This window comes from Ptychodera flava, chromosome 17 (assembly GCF_041260155.1).
Source record: "Ptychodera flava strain L36383 chromosome 17, AS_Pfla_20210202, whole genome shotgun sequence".
NCBI lineage: Eukaryota > Metazoa > Hemichordata > Enteropneusta > Ptychoderidae > Ptychodera > Ptychodera flava.
Window position 1 is genome coordinate 27,943,929 of NC_091944.1, and position 27,414 is coordinate 27,971,342.

At 37.4% G+C, this 27,414-nt stretch overlaps 1 protein-coding gene across 3 annotated transcripts; it reads right to left on the reverse strand.

Moving 5' to 3' along the window:
* Positions 1 to 455: 455 nt before the first annotated feature.
* Positions 456 to 26,485, reverse strand: LOC139115964 (uncharacterized). 3 transcript variants are annotated; one of them, XM_070678440.1, is made up of 27 exons: positions 26,416 to 26,485; positions 25,736 to 25,863; positions 23,316 to 23,477; positions 22,907 to 23,057; positions 21,409 to 21,473; positions 20,916 to 21,182; positions 19,735 to 19,974; positions 18,398 to 18,628; positions 17,724 to 17,942; positions 16,528 to 16,737; positions 15,971 to 16,150; positions 15,064 to 15,221; positions 13,110 to 13,326; positions 12,392 to 12,571; positions 10,537 to 10,694; positions 9,899 to 10,115; positions 9,251 to 9,430; positions 8,537 to 8,694; positions 7,913 to 8,129; positions 7,264 to 7,443; positions 6,625 to 6,782; positions 5,459 to 5,675; positions 4,443 to 4,649; positions 3,382 to 3,528; positions 2,133 to 2,267; positions 1,617 to 1,796; positions 456 to 901 (listed from the first exon to the last, which is right to left on the reverse strand). In XM_070678440.1, the coding sequence occupies exons 2-27, from the start codon at positions 25,854 to 25,856 to the stop codon at positions 798 to 800; spliced, it is 4,659 nt and encodes a 1,552-aa protein (XP_070534541.1). In that variant the 5' UTR covers positions 25,857 to 25,863; positions 26,416 to 26,485; the 3' UTR covers positions 456 to 797. The 3 variants fall into 3 exon arrangements, with proteins under 3 accessions (XP_070534541.1, XP_070534540.1, XP_070534542.1); XM_070678439.1 differs by lacking the exon at positions 26,416 to 26,485 and having other exon boundaries at positions 25,736 to 26,024; XM_070678441.1 differs by lacking the exons at positions 12,392 to 12,571; positions 13,110 to 13,326; positions 15,064 to 15,221; positions 26,416 to 26,485 and having other exon boundaries at positions 25,736 to 26,024.
* Between the last annotated feature and the right edge of the window lie 929 nt (positions 26,486 to 27,414).

Here is a 27,414-nt window from a genome sequence, read left to right on the forward strand (position 1 = left end):
TCCATGATTTTTAAGGAACAAAACTCATTTCACCTCCAATTCTCGTAAAGTGGGAACTGTTTTTGTTCTATTGTCTATTTGGAATAGATATATCGTTAAACAGGAAACCTTCATGGATATGACAAACAGTGAATAGCTACAGTCAATACATGCATGTGGTACAGGTTATTAGAAAGAAAAAAAATTGGCATGTGCCAGGTCGCAATTTAGTTCCACCTATCATGGTAGAGCAACCATGCTCCTATTGTAATAGCATTTCCATTTATAGCCCTATGCCTAAAATAAAATAAATGCATACATTTATCCATTAGTAAATTATTAGCCAACTACAGTGCATCACTGAAAAATCATATTGGTGTATTCTACAGGTCTATCACAAGTAATGTGATTTTTATAAGATTATGCAGTTAATCTTGCAGCAATCAGATAGAAGACACTTGAATCAATTCCGAATATATAGTAAACTGCAGAAAGAAACTTTTAATGCTCCATTTGAAATTTAAAACCTCCAACTCTCAGTGAATAAACAGAAAAGTACACTGTGAATGTAGGATATGGAAACAATAACTAGACAGTATTATATTAATAAGCCACGGAATTGTCCATGATATCTTCCCTTTTCCATTATATTTTCAGACAGAAGGTATTTTTGCGTCTCTTTTGAATTTCTTATTTTCTCTTATTTCTATTTCTTCTTGATACTGTTAAGAATTACATACAGGGCAAGCCGTAATCAACTTGTCGTTCGCGTCGTTGTATTTTAGTCAAGACTAAAATCATTCTCCTTTCCTCAATCGTTACTGGTCGCTCGATTTACAGCATACTGCAACAGCCCATACGCCACGTGTGTTGTTACCCATCCTAGCTTTCCCGCCATTTATTGCTTTGCAAATTCCATCGCCTGCAGAATAAAAAACACAGAAGTAGAGATGTATGTCACTGTATCCGTGCATATCCACAGGCGCTCGGATCATTGCTTAGCCCACCCATGGTCTGCCGAGTATCCCTCTGTTCTTCGGCAAGAGTGATACCCGGCCGCTTGAATTCGCTCGCTAAATGACCGCTTGGCCTTGTGATCGACTTCCATGGCTAGTACTCGGGGTAATTGTTAAGGAACTGACGAACATTAATCTGGTCGCAGAACACGAGGATATCCACACACCATGGGTGTGCTCCCCTTTGATTCCTTCATTTAACATGATAAATCGACCGTTAAAATTTCCATGTTCACGTTTCTTGAGTATAAATGTCATTTATATACTATGTTACTAATACCATAGAATTAGCAATCGGCCGAGCGCCTTTGCGCATATCTTGAGCGCCGATCTCCAGTGTTCACGGTGTGCTTTAGTGGCACTTCGCTTCCTAGAACATTAACTAAGGGCGAAGTCTTCCTGATGCAACAAGAATGTCCAGTCATACACATTTATTATAAGCCTACTAACTCTTCAGCTTTCGATTCCACGTGTCCAGGTGCCAATTTAGAATTCGACTGTTCAAATTGCTTTGAATAAATCGATATGATCAAGGGTGTCTTTGGCGTGCTTGCTATAGCATCTCTCTACCTATCTCAATTTTGTTCTAAGCTGGCAATGACTTTCAGTGAAAAGTCTTACCAGTAACGTAGGCGCCATCAGTAATGCCCCAGTATGTGAAAACACTACATCCCGTCATCACCCAGCCCTCTTCACACTGGACATGCGCAACAGCACCGGATGTACCGTCGCTCCTGTCGGAGTAAATGTGTTGACACTGCAGACCTGGTGCACTGCAGCATGAAGCCTCAGACCACACACCTGAAACATTTCATAGAAAAAGATCACCTTATCATGGGCAAGGACGGAATTTATAGAGTAGTGTATATTAAAAGTATACAGTTACCTGTCATCTAAATATGTCCATATGTGGTCAGAGGGGCGTTCCTTGGTATTCAAAATGTCCATGTGAGGGCGCTGTTTTAAAGAACGGCCACCTGCTTAAAATCTGTGATTGGTTAAATGTTCTCTTTCAATGGTAACTGTGGCAAAATTGGAACAGGTGACAGTATATCTTTAAAACAGTGCTGTTACGTTTCTCATATGACGGAAACATTACATTAACCAACGGTTATAGAGTACCGTGCATTAACTGACCATTGCCGTATATGCCATTTTGCGCCACACACCCATTCTTTACGAAGTCCATTTGGGCATTGGTCAAAAAGTCATCAGATTCAGTCCATGGCCGGGCTCCGTCAAGCGACTGTCCGTAAGAATACGCCATACAACCTGTAAGAGTTCAATATATGGAATCAGCGAGTCTTACCTGGACTTGGACTCTAATAGTAAGTAACAAGCAGATTTGGATGGACCAGCGAAGATCTTGGTTGTATACATATATGTTATTTGAAATTGCAAAAAATATATATTTCACCTCCTAGCAAATGCAGGAAAGTCTTCTAAGCTCTAAAAGGACGAGGCGAAATCAGAGATGGGGGGGGGTAGATTGATTGACTGATTAGTATGTGAATTGGCGCGACAGTGTGAAACATCCAGGTTTTAGATATTTTTTTAAATTTTGGTTTACGTCAGAGTATGCTAAGTGAAAATAATTATTTGCTTTACTGCGCTTGCTGCATATTAAAGTCCAAAACCTCTCTCTGTTTCTGGAGCACAGAAAATGTAACGAAGTTATGTTCTCAAATCTTCCATAGTGACGCAGCAAAATTTCTTATTATGCGCAAGAAATCGAAGGAACTTTGATCATGTCACACACATTCCAACTTCCTCAAAGTATGTCGCAGTGTAACCATACTTTAAAAATAACAAGCTGGTTCCAAACATTATAGAAATAACGGGCGACGCGCTGACCATTAACGTTTGTGGGCAAGGGCGAGAGGAAAGCTAAAAATTAACGGGCGAGGCTTGCCGAGCCCGTTAATTTGGCTTTCCTCGAGCCCGCGCCCACAAATAAACGTTAATGGTCAGAGCGGAGTCTGTTATTTCCATTATATTATCAGCGAACCCAAGAAAACCGTCAAAATTTCCGAAAATTTCAGGAGCGAACGACAACTGGGCCCCAGAAACTGAGCAATACGCGACGCACTGTCACGCGCGCTGTAAAAAAATTGGCAAATCCGGAAATGTTTTCAAAAAAAGCATCACAACTTGACCTACAAGTGCTCCATTTTATTTTGTGATTGATTATGATTTATGTTTTAGCTGTAAAGTTACGATACTTTGAGTTGTTAAACTTATTATTCATATTCACGGGCATGTAAACGAACCATTACTGTGTATTTGTGGTCAGTCACGTGGTTCAGCTCGACCAATCGAAATGCGACGGGCAGGGCATGGTAATATAATGAAGAATATTTGTTATTTGGCCATAAGCGACTCTTACCTAGAGTGCTGGCGGGCAAGTCGTTGACAGACGTATCACACATGGCTTCTGCTACGTCGTCTTCCTCGGAGCCGGACTTCCACAGAGATTCGGTGTAGAGACATTGAAGACCCGACCACTTACAGCACCTTGCCACAGCATATACACCTAGAAGTAAATCAATCAATATTTGCTCATGTGCATGCTGAATCTCTCTTCCAGAGTCTCACAACCATTGCCATTAATAAGAGAGCAAGGAAATCCCTAAATCCATATCGATTTCCTTCGCAACATTTATCTGATGGCTTCATCAAGTTCTAAAAGTTTGCTCCTGTGGATGTCCTTAGGCAATTTAATGAAAGTAACTGAAGTTCTAAGCTCTATATTTTTAAGGGTACATTTTATGTACAGCTTAATGTTAGAATGTGGGTTCTCTTGGTCAGAGTTTATATGCGATTAAATCACTGACATTTTTGTCTTCTTTTGTTGTCATATCGCCGTCTTTTGTTTATAGGGTACCTCTATCGAAATTGCTCAAATTACCGCGAAATAAGCTGACGATTGATGATTTGTAATCTTCCGGTCAAAAATGTTTCCAAAGAAAAGGATATGCACACCATTCATATCTTAATTATTAAATGATTAATTAATTATTCATTCATTCATATTTCATTTGGTATAGGCCTACAGACTTCATAAAAAACAAAGACTCCCATTTTACAGGCATTAATTCTTTATAAAATGAAGTGTATACTTGATGACATTGACCCATTATGTCATATAAGAGTCAGTGATTTCAGAGGTTTATATTTTTTTATTAATAAATGCCCTGAAAAGTATATACTTTGAACTAAACCATCGACAGAGCTGTTCCTCGTATCGTAACATAGTAATTTCTGACTTAACAGATATCTGCTCACGGTTAGATATTTTTTAAAAACAGAGGGAAAAGTATCGAGAACAAAATATCGATAAAATGGCCAACGACGAGCAAAAAGGTCAGCTATAGTCGTCTACTTGAGCAAGCTGTCTTATGGAGGAAAATGTGACTGACAGAATAGCTGCGGTCACCAATGACTTACCTAGTCCACCTTCTCCATTCTGAGCGACGCACGTTGGTTTGGATGTCACTTGTATGATTCTTTCTCCGTCCCTGGTACCATGCGATTCACTCCCGTCCGTTACACTGTTGCATGACGTCATCACTTCACCTTCTTCGCATTCGATCTCTACCTGCACGTCATCACCAGGGCCGGATATTTCAGACCAGCGACTGATACAACTAGGGGCTATCCCGAATGATAACAAGTAAGTAATTTCACCTTATCAGTAGAATGGTCATTGTCACAAAGAATTTCACATGTCGAAATTTCGGTTTCGTTATTCGTCTATCGACTTTAATCACAATATGTTTTTTATAAGGCCTTTCTGCACGTTATCCATTAAATTTGTCGACGCCGGAGCATGGAATAGTCAAGGTTATTTGTGCGACAAGTATACGAAGCAAAACGCAATGGTGCAACTTCACCAGAAACCATTCGTTGATGACTACACCACTGAAACACATAAACTTCATTTTTACTTTCAAATGCAAGCATGGCGTGGAAACTATTACTGGTGTAGAAATGATGTCTTGATCGTTCATGTTCAGTAAGCTGAACTACAACTTCTGAGAGCGCACAAAACGGTAACTATTTAAACAAAGAGCAAATGATTCTTGGTGTACCGGATCAATGTCTGCATTAGTCTGGCAGTGGTTTTCAAAATATCCTATGAATATATTTGTCACCGAGTTAAGCAAAATAACCTCCTGGGCAAAGCCTACCTTCTGTAATGGTTGTGACCTCCAACTGAAAGACCCGATCTGTCGGACTGTTATCGCTTTCGAACTTTGCCCACAACGTGGGGCCAATATCCGTATCTGTGGTAATAGTCGGCAATTCACTGCTTTTGCCTATGAAGATGACGCTTTCGCCATACACCTCGCCAGGGTGAAATTTGGTTCAGAACTGACCAAGGTTGAGTGTTCGTAGTATGTGCCGCCATGCTGTCCTTTAAAATCCTTGTATGTGACATTGAAGAAGTGAGAGTGACTTACCTCTTGACTTTGGCTTCAATGTAATGCTGAAGCCTTCACCTCTTTGGACTTGACTGGCAGAACTGACAAACTGAATCCACACTTTGTTTGATTCCGCAACCGTCGATGTCGTCATCGTGTTTGTGATAGTGAATAACTCGTTCTGTCTGAGTGTGTCGCCTGTTCCGATGTAGACATTGGCGCAGCACGTCTCCAGATCGACCTCGTTTACAGTAACCTACAAGAAATATTATTAGTGAGATTGTCCCGCTCTAAATGCATGAGATTGGTTTAAATATATCTTTGACTTTGTATGTATATCACAGATATTAGGCCATGGCTGGCTCACTTTCAAAAGCATTTCTAAGTTAAATCATAAAGAAGGCCCGGGTGTGAAATGAGCACATAGCATATGTGAATGCTGGTGTGTCATGATTTTAAGTAACATGATTAAGACTATTGCTGAAAATATACAAACCATATTTCAAATCTATCACACGCAAGCATGTCCGGCCAATAATGGCATGATTTACCAGTTAAACAAAACAGAAATTGCTGATAATTTATGTCTCTTTCCTAGCTGGTTATTTCGTTGATTATGTCAATTACTTCCGTTTAGTTGGATGTGTAAATGTATCTCCATACACACGGGTAGACTTACAAGGAAATCTCCGCAGATAGACAATTTGGTAAGCAAACAGGTAAGTGAATGGATAGGTGGATGAAAGGACACATAGATACATATTACATACACAGTTACATAGATACATACATGGATACATAGATACACATAGATGCATGAATACATAGATAGATAGATAGATAGATAGATAGATAGATACATACATACATACATACATACATACATACATACATACATACATACATACATACATACATACATACATACAGATATATGGAATTCGAATGGAGTACGGTGGATTTCACATGATATATGGCATCTATTGACAGCGGATACGAATCTCTGCTCCACATTGACTTTCTATTTAAGTGGGCAAAATCGGCATTGATTCAAATTGCGCTACACGTGTAATACAACTACAAAATTCACTCGTTTAACAAAAAAGACATGTCCAACATATTACAGATTCTCTTTCTTTCAAGCAAAATGTTCCACCTTCACAAACAAACCGTAATAGTATAATTTCGGTGAGAAAATACTTTACCTCTATATCCAAATCAGGATTAGCTGCTATGAACCACCGACAGTTTGCATAACTTGGATACAAATTTGGGTATGTTGGTGACGTCACAGTCACCTCGCCATCGTCTGGAATGGTGATTCTTTTCGGTTCAGAACACGCATCTACTGGCGATTCTGTCACTATATTATGGAATACAAGACAGGGACTTTATAATATGTGAACGTGTAAAGGCACATCGTTGTGAATGCCTGACTTAATTGATATAGGGCCTAGACATTATGAACAAAAACCTCACAAGGAGAAACCATAGAATAGGTTGTAAAGAGTACAAGTAGTAAGCAGTCCATTTCTTTGATGCAAAATTACAATAAAAATTGAACGGGAAGAGCAGAGGCTTATTCCGTGTGGATTATTTCACCCACTGACAAACCACGTTTGGTTGGATGTTATTGCATAAGGCATTCGCGTTCTATTTTGAGTTCTATAACGAGATGTATTGGCCATAAAATCTGAATAGGCGAAAATCTGGTTCTAAACTTTTTAACAGAGAGTCAGCAACATGGTATAGTGAGGCCTAAGAGTGCAATATATAGTGATATAGTTTAGGCTTCTCTTCTGCCCCTTTTTTATCAGTTAATTTCTGTTCGTCAGTTTACACACCTCCATAGACTTCCCTGTAATCAATGCATCCATAACATTTGCAATGATCATCGCTGATACCACACCAGTTGGCTGTGGAACAGCAGGGATAAATGCCGTGTGGATCACATTCTGCTGGTGACACACCATTTGGTGCCGTGAATCCTGGACCACACTGCACGTCCTCTCGCCAGGCGTTGCCTTTGGAAGAATCACAATGACCAAAGATAAGATTTTGTATATTCTTGCTGTCTGTTAAATTTGTATGCTAGTATGTATGCTTACAAGGTAGCTTAAGTAAAAGTACAATTTTGACATCAAATTGACTTTTACACACCAGGACACAGTTATTCAATACTGAAAGGAATAGTAGTTGTAAACAAATGTTAATGGCAAGGAACTTGACACATTGGTTCACGTGTACTACAAATATAGAAATCCTCCAAACGAAGTGCTTGATTGACGTTTTTAAACCTGCCGGTATGTGCCCTTAAGGCAAAAATTAAAGCAAAAGATAGTAAAATACAATGGATTGAAAAGCATAATGTCTTCCACAGTATAATGGAAAATTCATCAGACATTCCTAAATCCCTTCAGAATAATTTATGTTAAGCTATTGCTTGTTACAAGTATTGTATATATTGACATTAAAAAAATAAGAGCAGTTTACCTCTTGACTTTGGCTTCAATGTGATGCTGAAGCCTTCACCTCTTTGGACTTGACTGGCAGAACTGACAAATCGAATCCACACTTTGTTTGACTCCGCAAGCATCGATGTCGTCATCGCGTTGGTGACAGTGAATAACTCATTGCGCCTATGAGTATCACCTCTTCCGATGTACACATTCGCGCAGCATGTCTCAAGATCGACCTTGTTTACAGTCACCTAAGAGAAAAAAAATACTATTGAGATTGTCCCACTTTGGTCGAATTCGGTGTAAATATTGTGTGACTTTGTTAGTATATCACAGGTATCACAGGTGTGTATATATATATATATATATATATATATATATATATATATATATATATATATATATATATATATATATATACGACCTTAATAACCACAATTGATAGTGAATGAATGGATCTTGGTTCTTGATAAACTTTGATTTTTATCATCGAGAAAGATTTCTGCTACACTATATCACCAGTCTTGCAACACAACTATAAGATCGATATATTTAAGAATCGTGACTTCAATATGACAGTTACTCGATTCTTCCATCAATACCTGCCCTGAAAAGCAAGCCTAAATAAGAACGATAACAGGAAAGCATCTTGTTTCACCTCTATATCTAATCCAGAGTCAGCTGTTATTAACCATCGACAGTTTGCATAACTGGGATACAAGTTTGGATATGCAGGTGACGTCACAGTCACCTCGCCATCGTCTGGAAGGGTGATTCTTTTCGGTTTAGAACACGCATCTACTGGCGAATCTGTCACTGTTTGATGGAATAAATTACATGGACTTTATTATTTTTAAACATGTAGCGGTATACATTACTTGAAAATGCTTGACAAAATAGTTAGACATTTTAAATGCAAACATCATAGGGAGAAACAACAGAACTGGTCGTAAAGAGTACAAGTGGTAATTTAGAAACCTAGTCAACGTCTTTGATTAAAAAAATGGTTCACGACATTTCGGTAGGCAGGGTCAATCTTTAACAAGCTTTTTGCAATCAATGTATTTTCAACATGAATTGCTTGTACCTATCGATTGTATCGGGAAAGGGGCGGTTTATTCCCCAGGGTTATTTTCTGCAGCTGACAGATCGTATTTGGTTTGTTTTATGAAAATAAGACTTGAATTTACATATGAAGTTAACTTAACTACTAAATATATAGACAAAACAATGCGAACAGGCAAAACTTTGTTTGACAAGTATAAAATTGATTGACATCTATGGAGACCAGAAAGTGCAATACGTACAGAATTAACCATTGCGTTTCCTCTGCCAATATTATTAGGCAATTTCTGTTCGCAAGTTTACTCACCACCATAAACTTTTCTGTAATCAATGCATCCGTCACATTTGCAATGATCATCGCTGATACCACACCAGTTGGCAGTTGAACAGCAGGGATAAATGCCGTGTGGGTCACATTCTGCTGGTGACACGCCATTTGGTGCCGTGAATCCTGGACCACACTGCACGTCCTCTCGCCAGGCGTTGCCTTTGGAAGAATCACAGTGATCAAATATCTGATTTTGCATAGTTTTGCTGTCTTTCGAATTTATATGCTAATATGTATGCTTCCAAGGTAGTTTAAGTAAAAGTACAATTTTGACATCAAATTGACTTTTACACACAAGGACACAGTTATAAAATACTGAAATAAATAGTAGTCGTAAACAAATGTAAATGGCAAGAAACATAACATATTGGTTCACGTGTACTACAAATACAGAAATTCTCCAAACGAAGTGCTTGATTGACGTATTTTAAACTGCCAGTATATGCCCTTAAGGCAAAATTAAAGCAAAGGATAGTAAAATATAATGGATTGAAAAGCATCGTGTCTTGCACAGTATAATGGCAAATTCATCAGACATTCCTAAATCCCTTCAGAATAATTTATGTTAAGCTATTGCTCGTTACAAGCATTGTATATATTGACATTAAAAAAATAAGAGCAGTTTACCCCTTGACTTTGGTTTCAATGTGATGCTGAAGCCTTCACCTCTTTGGACTTGACTGGCAGAACTGACAAATCGAATCCACACTTTGTTTGACTCCGCAAGCATCGATGTCGTCATCGCGTTTGTGATAGTAAATAACTCATTGCGTCTAAGAGTATCACCTGTTCCGATGTATACATTTGCGCAGCATGTCTCCAGATCAACCTTGTTTACGGTCACCTGAGAGAAAAGAAATACTATTGAGATTGTCCCACTTTGGTCGACTTCGGTGTAAATATTGTGTGACCTTGTTAGTATATGACAGGTATCACAGGTATCGAGTTGTGTATGGTTCATTCCAAAAACCTTTAGGAAAGCATGATATATTTATATGTATATGTATATACAATTGTTTTGTTACGATCTTAATAACCACGATTGATAGTCAATGAATGAATCTTTGTTCTTGATAAACTTTGATTTTTATCATTCAGAAAGATTTCTGCTACACTATATCACCAGTCTTGCAACACAATTATAAGATCGACATGTTTAAGAATCGTGACTTAAATATGACAGTTACTCAATTCTTCCATCAATACCTGCCCTGAAAAGCAAGCCTAAATAAGAACGATTACAAGAAAGAAGCATCTTCTTTTACCTCTATATCCAATTCAGAGTCAGCTGTTATAAACCATCGACAGTTTGCATAACTGGGATACAAGTTTGGATATGCAGGTGACGTCACAGTCACCTCGCCATCGTCTGGAATGGTGATTCTTTTCGGTTTAGAGCACGCATCTACTGGCGATTCTGTCACTGTTTGATGGAATAAATTACATGGATTTATTATTTTTGAACATATAAATGTTACTTGAAAATATTTCACCAAATAGAAACTGTAAACACAAACATCATAGGGGGAAACCACAAAACTGATTGTAAAGAGTATAGGTGGTAATTAGGAAACCAAGTCAACGTCTTAGATAAAAAAAAATGGTTAATGACATTTCTGTAGGGAGGGTCAATCTTTCACACGCTTTTTTCAAGCAATGTTTCATTACCATTTTCAACATGAATTGCTTGTACCTAACGATTGCATCGGAAAAGGGTGGTTTATTCCACAGGGTTGATTTCTGCGGCTGATACATCGTATTTGGTTTGTTTTATAACATTTGAATATACATATGAAGTTAAATGCAAATTGTACAGACAAAACAATGCGAATAGGCAAAACTTTGTTTGACAAGTATTTAACCAGATGTGAACTGAATGTGCTCACGTGATTTACAACAGGTTCATTCATAGTAGTACAATTCACAGAACAATCAGATGTCTGTTATATCACTATATGTACCAGGTTTTATCAACTTTCGCCCGCTACTCTAAGAGTTAAATCACTAATTACAAAACTTTACTTAATATGCAAATGAGCAGTTTATTAACTTGACACTGCCTAATGCTCCTCAGTACATTTAGATATCTATCAGATCAACATATGTAGCACGTTTCATCAAATTTAATGCTGTAATTTTGGTGTAATATCACTAATTACAAAGTTCATTAAGTACGCAAATAAACCCTTCATTAACTTGACACTGCTCAATGTTTCATAGCACAATTAGATATTCATCAGATCTATATCTGTAGCAGGTTTCACAAAATTTGGTGCCGACTTATATACCTAATTGTAAAGTTCATAAAATATGCAAATGAACCCTTTATTAAATTCACAGTACTGAATGCTTTGCAGAACAGTCAGATATCTGTCGGATCAGTGTCTGCAGCAAATTTCATCAAATTTGGTGCATTAATTTTGGAGTTCTATGACTAATTACAAAACTTCATAATATATGCAAATGAGCGATTAATTAACTTGACACTGGCCAATGCTTCTCAGTACAAATAGATATTTATCAGATCAATATCTGTAGCAGGTTTCACCAAATTGGGTGCCGTAATCTCAGAGTTATATACCCAACTACAAAGTTCATAAAATATGCAAATGAGCAGATAATTGACCTGACACTCACAGTATTATCATAATGTTCTGAGATTGTCATCTGTGAAAAGTTTCATGAAATTTTGTGCAGTGTTTTTTGATATGTCGACACTGTCATTGACACTGACACTGTCGTAGGGAAACCATTATATGAAAAAAATGATATAAATATGCAAGCCACACTAGCCAAAATCTCATCAGTTCTTGCTATAAGCATATGCTACATGTCTACCAAATCTGACTTGAATCTGTTCAGGCGTTTTTGAGTTACCATGTAAACAGATTTACAGACAGACAGACAGACACTCACACACACACACTCACACACACACACACACGCGGATGGACAGACAGACATCGCTATGAAATTAGCTCACGTGTGTGAACACATGAGCTAAAAATGATCGATATCGATGTGATGAATGGCGACAAGAGAGGGCAATACGTACATAATCAACTATTGCTTTTCCTCTGCCCATATTATCAGGCAATTTCTGTGCGCCAGTTTACTCACCACCATAAACTTTTCTGTAATCAATGCATCCATAACATTTGCAATGATCATCGCTGATACCACACCAGTTGGCTGTGGAACAGCAGGGATAAATGCCGTGTGGGTCACATTCAGCCGGTGACATACCATTCGGTGCCGTGAATCCTGGACCACACTGCACGTCCTCTCGCCAGGCGTTGCCTTTGGAAGAATCACAATGACCAAATATCTGATTTTGCATATTATTGTTGTCTGTCAAATTTGTATGCTAATATGTATGCTTACAAGGTAGCAAAGGTAAAAGTACAATTTTGACATTGAGTGAACTTTTACACAGCAGGACAGGACACAGTTAACACTATACACAAAGAAATAGTACTTGAAAACAAGTGTTTATGGTAAGGAATGAGATATAGTTCACGTGTACTTCAAATTTAGAAATCCTCCCATGGAGGTGTTTGAGTGAAGTTTTCAAACTTGCAAGTATGTCTTTTTTAGGGAAAATAAAATATCATTATTTCAGGATACTAAAATATAATGGATTGTTTTTGAAAAGCATCGGGTCTCTGACGGTATAAAGCAAATTTATCACACATTCTTTAAATGCCTTCAGAATATTTCAGTGTAAAATTTAATTTTAGGTGGGTGACCAATTTGAACTGGCTCTGACTATTCGACGTCATACAACATTGCTTGTTATAAGTATTGTATTGTCATTGAAAAAATGAGAGCAATTTACCTCTTGACTTTGTCTTCAATGTAATGCTGAAGCCTGCACCTCTTTGGACTTGGCTGGCAGAACTGACAAATTGAATCCACACTTTGTTTGACTCCGCAATCGTCGATGTCGTCATCGTGTTGGTGATAGTGAATAACTCATTGCGTCTGAGAGTATCGCCTGTTCCAATATAGACATTCGCGCAGCATGTCTCAAGATCGACCTCATTTACTGTAATCTGAGAGAAAAAATTACGAAACGAGATCATCCGGCTTTGATCGAATTTGGTGTAAATATTGTGTGACTTTGCATGTATATCAGCGGCATAAGATCCTGCATGGTTCACGTTAAAATTTATTCTGAGTTAAATCGGCAGGGAAAGTGTTCAATTTGCAAGTAATCGACGAAATAGCAAGTGATTGGTCGTCTGTCAGGATTTTAGGAAAAACGAACAAGATAGATAATGAAAATATTCGAACCATACTCAGGATCTATCAAAAGCGAATATGTTTTGGAAAACAAATCACATGGTAACTCCGGTGGAAAAATGTTGCAAATCTGTAATGTCTGTTGTATTTTATTCATATATCATTGATAATGTCGATTATTTCTTTTAAGTCGGGTGTGGAAATATAGCTCAATAGAGACGCGTAACCTTTGCGCTCATACTTCCTTCGATAAGTTGCTACTTAGACACATAAATGGATATATAGATACATACGTACGTACGTATGTATGCACATGCATTCACGCACTCATGAATCCAAACATCCATCCATCCAGACAATCTATCCATTCTCTCCATTCTATCCATCCATCCATCCATCCATCCATCCATCCATCCATACATACATACATACATACATACGTACGTACATACATACATACATACAGGGAGCTAAGGCTTCTTGTTTGTTTGTTTGCTTGTTTGTTTATGCGTGTTTGTTTATTTGTTACGTATGATTATTTCCATATACAATAAAAAAAAATAAGGAGTTTTATTTGTGTTCCTATTTGTCAATAAAGGACGAGTTTGTTTGTTTGTTTTGTCTGTTTGTTTATGCGTATTATTTGTTACGTCCCAGGGATTCAGGAAAAGAAGTAAACCAAGCATACATGTACAAAAAACAAACAAATAAAGGAAATAAATCAAATAAAGCAAATCAAGTATATAAAAAAACAAAAAATATAGAAACACTCAAGCTAGCATACAAATACATAAACAAATAATGAACAAACATAACAAACAGATAAATAAACAAGCATATAATATCATAGAACTTTGAATAAATAACAAAAATACAACAAATAAAATAACAAAAATATGTGCGTGTGTATACATTTGTTTATTTTTTGTATTTGTATTTTCGTTATTTATTCAACGTTCTATGTTTATATTTGTATGTATGTTTGTTCATTTTATGTATTTGTATGCTTGTTGATATGTTTATTTGTTTATTTGTCTTCTGTTTTATTTTTTCTGACTCCCCTGGGACGTAACAAATAAACAAACATTCATAAACAAACAAACAAACAAACAAAAACAAAATAAACAAAACCATTTTTATTGACAAATAGGAACACAAATACAACTCCTTATTGGTTTTTGGTCTATTGAAGAATCGTACGTAACAAATAAATAAATACGCATAAACAAACAAGCAAACTAACAAACAAGGAGCCTGAACTCCCTGTGACATGCATACATACGCATACAGAGCATATGTATGCATGTATGCATAAAATTAGAGCCGAATGTGACTTCGATTTTTTTGGAGGGAATTGGTAGGTATTGAAAGAGGATAGGATCTCTGTCGATTGGGTATTAAATCTTACTTGCAGAAAGACTACTGAATATATCTAGCTTGTTAAACAATTAGTAGACTGACAATCGCACTTAAGCTACCCTATCTTTCGAGACATTCATTCGCAAATCCAAAATTAGTTTGATGAAAACGATATATTTTTTCTGTACCTCTACATCAAAATTGGAATTAGCTGTGATGAACCACCGACAGTTTGCATAACTGGGATAAAAATTCGGATATGCAGGTGACATCACAATCAACTCGCCATCGTCTGGAATGGTGATTCGTTTCGGTTCAGAACAAGCATCTACGGGCGATTCTGTCACTGTTTGATGGAATAAATTACATAGACTTTATTATTTTTGAACATGTAAAAGTATACACTACATGAAAATGCTTGGCCAAATAGAATTTTTAAGCACAAATGGATACCACGAACTCGTTGTATACAGTACAAGTTATAATTATGGTCAACGATCAATCTTTGCTTCAAGGTCTGATAATGACATTTCTGTATTCAGGATCAACCTCCTCTAAGCTTTTATTATCCAATTAATGTCTCCTTAAATTTTCGAATAAGCATCGCTGATACCAAAAAGATTGGATGGAGAGGGCAATGGTATGTCCCTTGTTAGGGTGCCACATGTGGGGCAGGATGCGCTTACTATTTTCGAAACACCTGTCATCACTTCTTGGTCTTCTTGCCAGAGGTCCATATATATCTTTCATGAATTTGACTTTGTTGTGTGTACCGGTGATTTACTGTCTGTTCTGTGCTGTTGTGTTTATAACTACTGTATTACGAATTTTGACCGAGCGTTCTCGGATTATGAATTGGTATGATTGCGATTATTTTTATATTCTTTACTTAACACACTACCTTCGTTTCGGTTATGAGTACACTATATTAATATTAAATATTCGGATCATTATAAAATATTGGGGCAATAAACTCTGCATCAATAAAAAATAGTCTTTCCGGCTAAAACTGAAAGTGATCGATGTTCGGAACAATATAATCACGGTTTTCAACAATTCCTGTTATAAGTAACTTCTTATCCCCAGTTAACTTACCTTCATACACTTCCCTATAATCAACACATCCGTCACATTTACAATGATCATCGCTGATACCACACCAGTTGGCTGTTGAACAGCAGGGATAAATGCCGTGTGGGTCACATTCTGCTGGTGACACGCCATTTGGAGCCGTGAACCCTGGACCACATTGCAAGTCTTCCCTCCAAGGCTCGCCTACGAATAATTATATTGCATTTGATGAATGGGAAAATTCTCTCGGAGATGTACGTAGCATTTTAATTGGGACCACCACTAACCAATCCCTCCCATAGTTTTGTTTAGCCTGATGAATAGTTTGCCTTGAGCCTTTAGGTAGTGAAGATAAAAGTGAACCTTTGGTACAATGATCAGCAAGATTTTTATGCTTTTCTATCGTGAAATCGATCATCTGGTACGGTATAAAAGACTAGTGTATGTCTCACGGAGACAGTGATTTTCTAATTTGTTGATAACCTTTTTAGCTTGTTTTCGATGAAAGTTGGTGCCGCAGTCCCACTCAGTCTACTCGCCTCTGAAATTTTGTTCTGCTGTCTACTCTGTCTGCCATTTACCTGTTTCCTCCTCTTCCTCCTCGGAGTCATCTTTTCCATAGACTTCTCTGTAATCAATGCAGTGAAAGCAATCACAATAATCTTCCGAGCTGCCACACCATCCAAACTCCGAGCAGCAACGGAAACCATCTGCAGGATTACATTGCCCATTGATGTTGGATATAGTGGGATACTCGTAACCACAACGTTGGTCCTGCCTCCACAGTATTGCTAATGAGAAATAAATCGAATATCAAAGCTTTTAAAGCAATAAAATAGAAGAGCAAGTTTGTTTTAGGAGAGGAAAGACAGCCACGATATGGAGCCATGATCAAGCAGTATAGTATTTCGGACCTCAGATATCCTATTCATGTAGTATTCAAAGTCAAAAATTGTTATGCCTATACTTTCACAAGCTTATCAAAGTTTTATCGGACAATCGAAAAGCAAATAAAGAAAAAGCTCAACACATCAATACTCTTATCTTTTCAACTCGGATCACTCACGACTCTTCACACAAATTTAAATATTAGAACAATAAGCCTCTTGGATTTTCCATGTAGCATTTAATATTATATCTCAGCTTCAAAGTAATTTCGCTAATTTTGAGTATAACATCCTTTTCTATGTTTAATCATGGAACCGCCTGAGCTTTCAGTGAGTACTCTTCGTAAAGATGTTTTGTTGGTATCACAATAGGATGTCGCAAAATATCCTCGCTCAGGTATTCAATAAACCAATCCCCTTTTAGTTGTGCAAACAACGTTAATGTCTTTTTCGTGAAAGTGCAATTGCACAGTACATTTTTTTCTTGAGATTCTATGGTTGAAGCTAAACTCGTGAGTTCTGCGCAATTGCAACATTACACCAAGTTGTAGTATGTTGCACGTCATGAGATTTACCTACCCCCGTGCACAGTCACGTAGGATCTTCAAGACAATCAAACGAATCACTGTCTTTTTGTCCATGTTGAGATATACTTCTCCTACCTTCTTGTTTCACATGCATTTGGCTATTAGTCTGACTACCTTTTTCATCATGTGTGGATCTCTTGCAAGACAAATTTGTCATAACATGTCATATTTACAACATGTGAGCAACAAAGTGGAAGGGGAAAAGCGAAAACCTATTCGCTTTGAGAAAATCGACAATTTTGTCTGACCGTGTACTTGCTTGGTTAACTCACTGCAATATGATTGATTAATTTAAAGACTCACCCCGCTTGCCATGGACTTCAACTTCGCACAGCGTGAGATACTGGTTCTTTCCCTCTAGCTGAACGCTGACGTACCGACCCACAGTGTCACTGGCACACTCAAATGAAATAGTTGCTAAGTCTTTGGCCGTGTGTGGACTTACTGCCTCTCTACACGGACTGTTGCTTCCAATGTCGGTGCTCAAGCCAACACGTACCACTGCCCCTTCAAGACGCTCGGCTGTTTGAAAAGAAATTGTTACATCATTGCACCGCTAAATTGCCGAAGCAGAGAAATCATGACGTAGTTCTCATAAGGATAGTTCCGTATATGGGTACTCGAGGTATGAGAATACCATGCCCATCAATAAAACGAGAGCAGGAATATGAGAGTATGCGAAACAAATGTCGAAACATATGCAAAGATGCATATTTTATTAGTGACAGTAAATGGGAGATGATTGTTACCTGTTTTTCTAAAGGAAATATAAAATTTCTTTGATGAGTAGAAATCTACAGTTATGTGTCATTTTCCAGGTGAGAATGGCAATACTTTGATGCAATGCGATATTCTGGGCTTTTTATCTCTGATTTGTTTTTCCCAGAAGTTTTGATTCATGGACGAAATTTTGAAGAATTCTAAATCAAAGTCTTCAAACTTAGATAGAAAGAGAAATACGTCCATTGGATGCTTACAGCAGCAGTCTCTGCGATTCGTAATCACAACGTCTGTAACGAAGTAAGCATCTTCAAGATCCACTTTCCACCATGGGTCCTGCTCAATGTTCGTATGGCTGCAAGATTCGTCTTCCCAGAAAGAGCTGACGAATCCATCTACGGCGTTAGACGCAAGCCCCATCGCCGAAAATAAACTGCTTTGACTGGCACGTTTATTAAGGGCGATGTTCTTAACTGCATTAGCCTGATCTGTGAGATGGTACATGTATTGATCAAAAGTCAAAAATGTTCATCAAAACGCGAGTGGTTATCTCAAAGTTTGTGAACTTTGATGCTGAACAGCTATAATCAGAAGGCAACAATAGAAGTAAGCTTACTTGTTGTATCTTTACAAATCCCGCTCCATTCCTAATATCGTTCTGATCGAAAAATTAATGCACATATGCAAGTCATTACGCCAGTGTAGATAAGTACAAGATACCTACATAGATACATATATAGATACATATATAGATACATACATATTTAGGTACTATATAGATAGATAGATACATACGTACGTACATACAAACAATATGTCAATTCTTTGAGGGAGAGACTTTTAAAATAGCATAACTAACACCGTGTTTCCCATTAATTAGAGTAGAAGTATGTTTGACATTCCTGACATGGATGTATTTGACATGAACTGTGACATATACAGATACGTCGAAAAAGGAAACTATCTGACAAGTGGTTTTACAGAAAGACTGTTTTATTAATAATGGCAATATCAGCCGCAAATATTTACTCATGCAAATTTGATGACTTTCGATATATGTAAATTAAGTAGTGTCTTGGGATCACACCCAAAATATGAATGTTAAAATGACGCAATTTTCTCTAGCATTTACACAGGCAAATTTCGTTGACATTTGAATGACCTTCAATTAGGTAATCCCTAGGAGCTTAAATTAAAGTGCAGAGCTATCAGACTTGCTGCTTGCTGAAGTTTCGCCATGGAAATTCTCAAGATGTACTTATGCAGCTGATATCTTTAATTAAATCCTGTGGCTAACCCAAGAGGTATGTTTATCAGTAGACTTTTTTAATCTAATGAGCAGTGTTTTGTGTTTCTCATTATAGGTATTTTCACATTGTCAGCAACAGAAAAAAGATTGAAATTGATCATAGATCTTCGTAACAAATATCAAAGTAATAGTTTAATTTTATCATTGATATCTGTGGATTTTTGTCTTTGTTGACCGACAAACCGACGAGGTATCATGATACAATCCCTGCTGCTTTTCACTTACTCTATGATAACAGTATCCAAACAGGTGAAATCATTTTGCAGGAAAAAAGTAATGACTTACCATCACCACAAACATTACAGTATTGCCACAGAATGTCAGGGTCCGTCGTGTAACACCAAGGCCTGCTTGAATAACTTGGATTACGGCAGTAATTGTGTTCACCTAGATAGTCATCACCGCGGAAGTGGTGTCGATGGGGGCTCTGTACATTCCAGCTCTGACATGTCTTACCAGTTTCTGTTGCATTTATATGACCCCTGTAATCTCTTCCGTCATTCCGTTCAAAACATTCGATGTCATCTGAAGGAAAGTGGAACTGTAAACGCTAGGGGCATATGAATGGCACTAACTGTACTTTGTATATTTTGTTATGGTTGTTCTTTTTTGTTCTCCACCATTTTGGTTATCTTCAACACAACTTGCTATTCTTCAACAAAATATTAAAATAGTGGTGTACATTTTAACGACTATAGCGGTAACCTTGCATGTTTAATTAATTCACCTGCTTTGCCAACTCTACCACTTCGCTACTCTTGAAAAGCATGCCAACTGAGGTATGAACTTTAGCCATCCACCTAAAAATTATTCTATGTAAAAGAGTGATAACCTCGGAGTGTTCATTTTATTTGACAATGACAATTTGACAATTGACAAACAGCAGTGGAACGGGGAATGTTTGTGACTTTTCTACGAGCGTTATATTCTGTTATAACTGAGTAAAATCAATGAAGCCAAGTTAAGTGCTGTCATAGACTTAACAAAATAAGTGAAAATTGTCAAAGGGAGGTTACTGTTTCATTGACACAATTTTAAAGTAAAGCACGAGACAAAACATGACTGAAATGTGACCTATAATTCTACAGGAAATCATAATTGTAGTTGCACTTTTATGAATAATTTTTATTTGAGAAAGGCTGGGGTGACAGGAGTGTGAAATGTGCGGTCGGAATGTATTAATGTATAAATTAATGAATTATTCGGCCTATGCATATATTCACGACCAAAGATAATTTCAAGTGAATGCATTCACAGATAAAAAGGTATTGCAATTTTATGTATTCATTTATTAGATTTTTGCGTATTAATTATGTCATATGTACTTCAAAATAATTTCCACTTCAGAATCGTTATTGTTTAAAAAAGTCATTCACAATCGATACATCAGGTTTACAATTACAAGGGACATTAGCTGAATTAACAGCCATGTGTATGATATTGCAATTAAGATCATGTCAACCAACCTTCATCGCATACCAACTGCGAATAACCGACTGTACAGTACTCCCATCTTGTGCCTGGATGTGTAGTGTAGCACCACGGTTTATCACCGCTGCCGTCAGGATTGCGGCAATAGTTGTGTCCCTTAAGGGATGGATATGGCTTGTGGCTTGTGTGGGCGTGCGGGGTCTGTTCTGACCAATACTGGCACTCCAATCCTGTCTCTGTAGTGGATACAGTACCAAGGTAGTCGTGGCCATCTTCCATTGTGTAGCATCTAGAAGCTATACCTGTTTTGAGAGGCCAATTTGCAAATTTTCAATGGTTATTCAGATAAATTCGAAATTGGGTACAATCTTGTCCGTTGTCAATAGCTATTTATTGCTGTTAGGTTTATTGAGTTTACCGTGGTTCAGACATCTTACGTTTCATCCTTCATCAGTGTTTGTTTATTTCTTTGCTTGTCAGATGAATTAAATATGAGGGTGTTTGCTGAAATGTCAACCGTTTTCCTACCTGTTTGGCAAATGAAGTAAATACGACTGTCGCACCAATTGTCATTCCATTTAAAGGCGTGTTCCCTGTGAAATGAAATATATTGGAGGGGGGGGGAAGCAATCGTGAGACCAATGTCCGCGTATGATTGAATTTGATGCATGAAATGTTGAGTTACAGAAAAAAAATGATGCTGTGCACTGTATCATGAAAGACGACTGAAATAGTTTGAAAGGAAAAACATTATTTTACAAAAGTAGTTATACAGTTTGAAAGGGGCCTATGTCAACCCAGATTCCTAGGAAGATTGTAATTTAAGCCATTAACTAGGTATCTATGAAGATAATGTGGTTAAAATGTTATTGAAATAAGATGCAGACATTGCATACTCTTTGAAATCTTTCATAAACTTGAGAGAGTACATTCAATAGCTGGTTTGACTAAGTTTCTTATAGAGTTATCCTTTAATTCCTCAGTTTCAAACTCTTTAAACTTGGACATCGCGAAAGACATTATTGCTGATTTTCAAGATCCATGCAAATATTATTTAAGTCAAAGTTTTTGATGGCGGATACTCCTTCCTCCCATTCCGGACCCAAACCAACAACAACTTTTGAGCATGATGTGTGCCCGCTATTCCCGAGCTAAACAAAACCAATTATAACTATATGAATGATGCTATCTAACACTTGCTATCTAACACTTAACACAACAATGATCTTACCTCAAATATTATGGGAAGATCTTAAATGTTTTATATCTGGATGTCAAAACTTAGATTGGATTGAGTGGAAGTCGTCATGATTCAACATTGTGTCGCAGAATGTGCCCTATAACAACTTAAATTTTACAACAGTACCAAGGGGACCCAAGTGTTGCAGCCTTCCCTTGACGTACCTTATTTCTTGTAGATTTTGAGACAATACAGGGCAAAACAGAAAACGCTGGTGAAATTACTTTAAGATGACACGTAAGAGAAAACAGTGTAACTAACACCGGGCTCCAAATTAAATCACAACTGCATGATTGATGAAGATGCAACCGTATTCATATCAAGTACATTTAGAGTCATTCTGATCAATATCGTAAACAGAATTTCGACTTCCACTGGAGAGGAAGCTTTGAATACATGCTCAATCTATGTCAAAACTATGGTAGTTTTGCCATAAAATAAAACAAATGCAAAAAAAAAAATCCAGCAAACCGCTGAATCTAAGTTTAAAGCCATACACGTCACCCAGCATTTCTGATTTCCGATCAGACTGATAATATATCCTCTAGAATATTTGGCCGTAATGGAGAGGGTCAATACTTTTGACGAAATTTGTTTTCTTTCGACAATTAATTGTCTTTGCCCCTTAAAATGTTTCCCAAGTCGCTAATAACTTATACTTTTGCTTCAAGTAGGGCGATGATCAGATAAATACTTAGAAAGACCATTGATGAGGCACAAGGAGTATTGTAGTTCAAGTAAACCTAACATTAACATAGTCAAAACTTAGGGCATTTATGAACTTACCACCACAAATGAGCACAGTTTTCTGTGTGTCGTGAAAGGCCGCCATTATTAGGCTCGTCCGGAGCCCAGGCTGTGTACGTCAGCTCGTTGAATTCTGAATCCACCCAAACACCCTCTTCAATCTCATCATTTGCGTCGATCCAGAAACTCCCTTTGAAGCAAATTACCGTACATTAAACATTAAATGCAATGCTTTCAGCCAAAAAAAAAAAAACCGTTCTCCTTTGTTTGACCATAAGCTCGGTGGTAAAAGTGACTACCGCGGCACAGCACGGAACCGGACAACCTCTGACGGTACCACATCTCGTATACGTTGGACATAATTTGAAGGACTTGAAAGCAAGTACGTGAAACAGGGCTGGTTCCTGCTTGAACTGAAAATGTTGCTATATGTTATTCGAGGTCTTACCTTTTTTCAAGAGCTTGTCATTATTTAGGTTGGTGGTGATAATATCTTGAGTTGCTTGATCTGGAATCTTCGCTAAGACAGAGTGTTTTTCTTTGCAAAGTGAGTATGCCTCCCGCCACATGACTTCATCGACAAACACGTGATATGTTATCCCATTATGCTCTTGGGGAGAGTATCGCATGAGATAAGTTTTAATGAAAGCAAAATCAATGACCCATATATGATCTGACTTGTGATGAACATTTAACCGTCAGGTAATGTTCTTAAACTGGTTACAGGCATATTAGGTCAAGTGATCAAGAGTTGTAAGTATAGTTTCAGTTTTATCCACGAAAAATGCAATTAAATGGACACAGCTTCGAATGAGACCTACATTAAATGATACGTCAGTGTCACATAGGATGAGAAAACCAGGGTTTAAGGATTGACGCTTTAATGACCGAAGGAATGATTGACAGCCATGCAGTACGACGAAGCTTCTCGAATGAAGTAATTTATGCATGTATAATATAGTAAACTTTTGATTTAAATTGTCTACATATTTAGATATTTATCATAAATATAAGTTTAAACAAGTTTTCTTGATTTCCTGATATTTATTAACCTGATATTGATTCACCTATGTTTGCTGATCTATGAAGTTCCAACTTCAAATATTTTCTCAATTTGTGAAGTCTTCTTCAATGGCCTGTAAGAGTGTAATGTAGTTTATTTAACGTTTTCTTAATCGTTTAATTCGCCTTTTTTAATTTCCAATTGGCTTTAATTTGTTTTATTTTCCACATTTACATTTATAAACAGTCCTGAATTTGCAAAATATTTTATTTAAAAAAAAACAATTCTTAGCACCTGCTTGTAACGTTGGCATCATAATTCGCGCGCTTTATAATTGGTGTGTTTTTGTGGTTTATTTATTTCAGCCGATTTTGGATAATCTGAGAGGTGCTTGAGACGACTTAACGATCACACCCTGCTAACTCCAAGAAGGATGCAAAATTTGATGGTTTGCTGCTGGTCTTCAGCAACTATTTGCGTAACTTAGTGCGTCATGTCTTTGTAATGAAATTTGTGTCCTGATATTTTATAAAAGGTCACAATGTTTGTACATTAAGTAGCAGTTAAAATCCATGTTCAATTTATAGGTTTGTATGATTACTGTGCATATATTTGTGTGTACATACCAATTCAAATCACCGTCCCTAAAAACATCATTTGTTAAGCCTCTGAACTACCCTCAATAAGATTATGACACAGGTCTTAAACAGACCTGAAGGCTTTAGGAATCATGCCTTCATGACCTTCGACACTTGGACAACAGGACAATGACCTAAAATGCGCATATGTGGACAATAAACATTGTTTATCTCCAATTAGTGTTGATTCATTGCTTATCTCCAACTAGTGTTGATACATTGCTTGTCTCCAACTAGTGTTGATACATTGCTTGTCTCCAACTAGTGGTGATACCAATAAATATACGAATATTTGGTTTTGCCGTTTGGCTTTTTCTTAATCTCTGAACACAACATTTGGTCAAAGGTTCCCCCTCCAGCCACAGTCACAGCATTTTAATGAAAAATCATTGCAAAAGCGGTTAAACTTTTCAAACCCATAAAGGGGATTGGAGAAAGTAGACGAGTAGCCTAACTGCTGGTGGAGCTCTACTGTATTATGTAGAGTAAAAATGTTTGTGACAAATGTTATGATGAAGGTGGAAATCTTTGAAAGCTTACAGGATGGCCTGATACCAAAAAAGCTGCAAAAATGCACAATTGAAGATTTTATCGTAATTTGAACGTGTCATACTAAGATCATCATTAAGAAAATTTTACCAAATATCAAGCTACCAGACAAGTAGTTTTTGAGAAACATTATAGCTCTGGTCAAGGCTATCACATGGCAATTGCATGCCCAAGATCTTTGCTGTTGATCATGGACCGACGACAGGGATAGGGATAGTTTTTGAAAGACGAGATATGTCAAAGTATTTCCCCAGAATTCATAATCTTAACCGAATATCATCGTTCAAAATTAACAAAAATGTTCTGAAATTTCCAATCGTGCTTTCATTATTTTTCGTAGATTTTCACTTTTATGGTAATTTATAAACATTACGAGCTACAGCGAGAGCACAGCATATACAAAGAGCTCAACTGAAACAGAGAGATGTTATTTTTTGTGAAATCGTATGCGCCAGCTCGAAATATCAAGATCTATTCTCAGTTTGCACACATTTAAGGTAATTGAACACGGCATATGAATTTTCAAGTCCATCTTAGGGAAGCGGCATCAAATTAGTTTTCACGTTTACAGCAATTAGTTTGTTCTCATTGAATGGCCGGCAAATCCCATACCCCACAGAAATAAAATCATTACCTCTCATTGATCAAGATAAGCTGTAAGAGTTAACATCTACTTACCAATTGTAAGATTAGCGCTGTCATTTGTACTGTTATCGACGACTGCAACAGATTGTGTCGTTGATATAAGAATGCAAAACGCAATCAGTAAAGAAGGTAAATGGTGTCGTCTCCACGCCATTATTTGTCTGGATAATAGAAAGGCACAGAAAGGCAGGCAACTCACATTCATGAACACAGAATGTTCAGATAGAGTCAGTTGCATTTGACTCAGTCGAACGACTGATAGGCAGTGAGAATATCAGTCATCTCAACATTCTTAGATTTGTAGAAGAGAGAGGAATACGAGACATACGGGCACACTGCACGTGAACTTTGGAACAGTAGAATTATGCATTTGCATATTGTGACATTGATCAAACTTCCCCTCTCCATGCGTGCTATAACTTTATATTTTGATGTGCTATCAAGAACCCATATGAATTATCCGGGAAAAGCTGGTTAGCATTTATCAAAATGCTAGTCTTACAACAATTTGGTTGGCGAGTTAAAAGGTAAACGTCTTGCCTCCGATTGTCCTACAAGGACATAATCTACATAATCCGTGTTGATGTGTTCTCACTTCGACAGCAATATTGCAAAAAAATCGTTCACAAAGTTTAGACATCAAGTTTGAGATTTCACAAGCTGCAAGTTCTAAAAAGTTGCATTAAACTTAATGTTAGGAAATGTGCACCTACCCGACTGTTCAATCTTCTCATGCCCTGGCACTCGGCAGTGGTTATGACGAGGTTATCGCATTGGTTCGCTACTGTTTATACTTGGCGTTATCTCTAGGCTGCCAGCTTCATGCAAATATTTCAGCTTCCGACAATTGTTTGTAAATCTTGTGGACGCGATGGAAACGATAAGGCTAATCTATTTCAACAAATCCTTGTTTCCACTGATAACATTTGAGATAGCAATTAACAATCATTCGACTTGGTAAACATTTACCAGAGATTTGTGTTGTCACGACGGGCATGTGATAATACCTGGAATGGAATGGAACCATTCCATTTTGGAATGGTTCCAAATTGGAATGGAATGGTTCCAAATTGGAGTGGACTGGTTCCAAATTGGAATGATTCCAAATTGGAAATTCCAAATTGGAAATTCCAAATTGGAATTTCCAGTACAGATGTCACAATTGAAAAAGGGGGCTTCTCCAAAATTTATAGAATTTTGAAAGGTAGATGTTGTTGTTGCAAAGTTATTGCTCCATAGGCATATACATTTAATTCAACCTTACAAGCTTTCTTAGGGGCACAGGGTTCATTCATTTATGTAAGTACCATTTGATTTTGGGAAGGGCGATTCAGAGAATGAAAATTTGTTAATCACTCAACATGCCAGAAAATCCCGAGAGAGTTTGACCGGTTGACCTCGCGTTAATTTTATGCAGGAAATTACAATAACAATGCTTGGTCGAATGACGCAGTGCCTTGAGGGTGGGATCGCCAGTGGTATAGGGGAGGAGTACCTTCCCGATGGTGATAAGTGGTTCGGATTACCGTCGCCTAGGTGACTGGCGTTGCAAATACCTGGACTGAACCCACGCGTGGACTGAAACATTGGGGTTTTTGGGTGTCGATGGTACTTTGACAATAAAAGTAAAGATGCACAGATAGCGAGTTTATTGTCTTGTTTATGAGCGGCCAGTATTTCCAACAGCATGAATTACGTGCATTTGCCCTAGA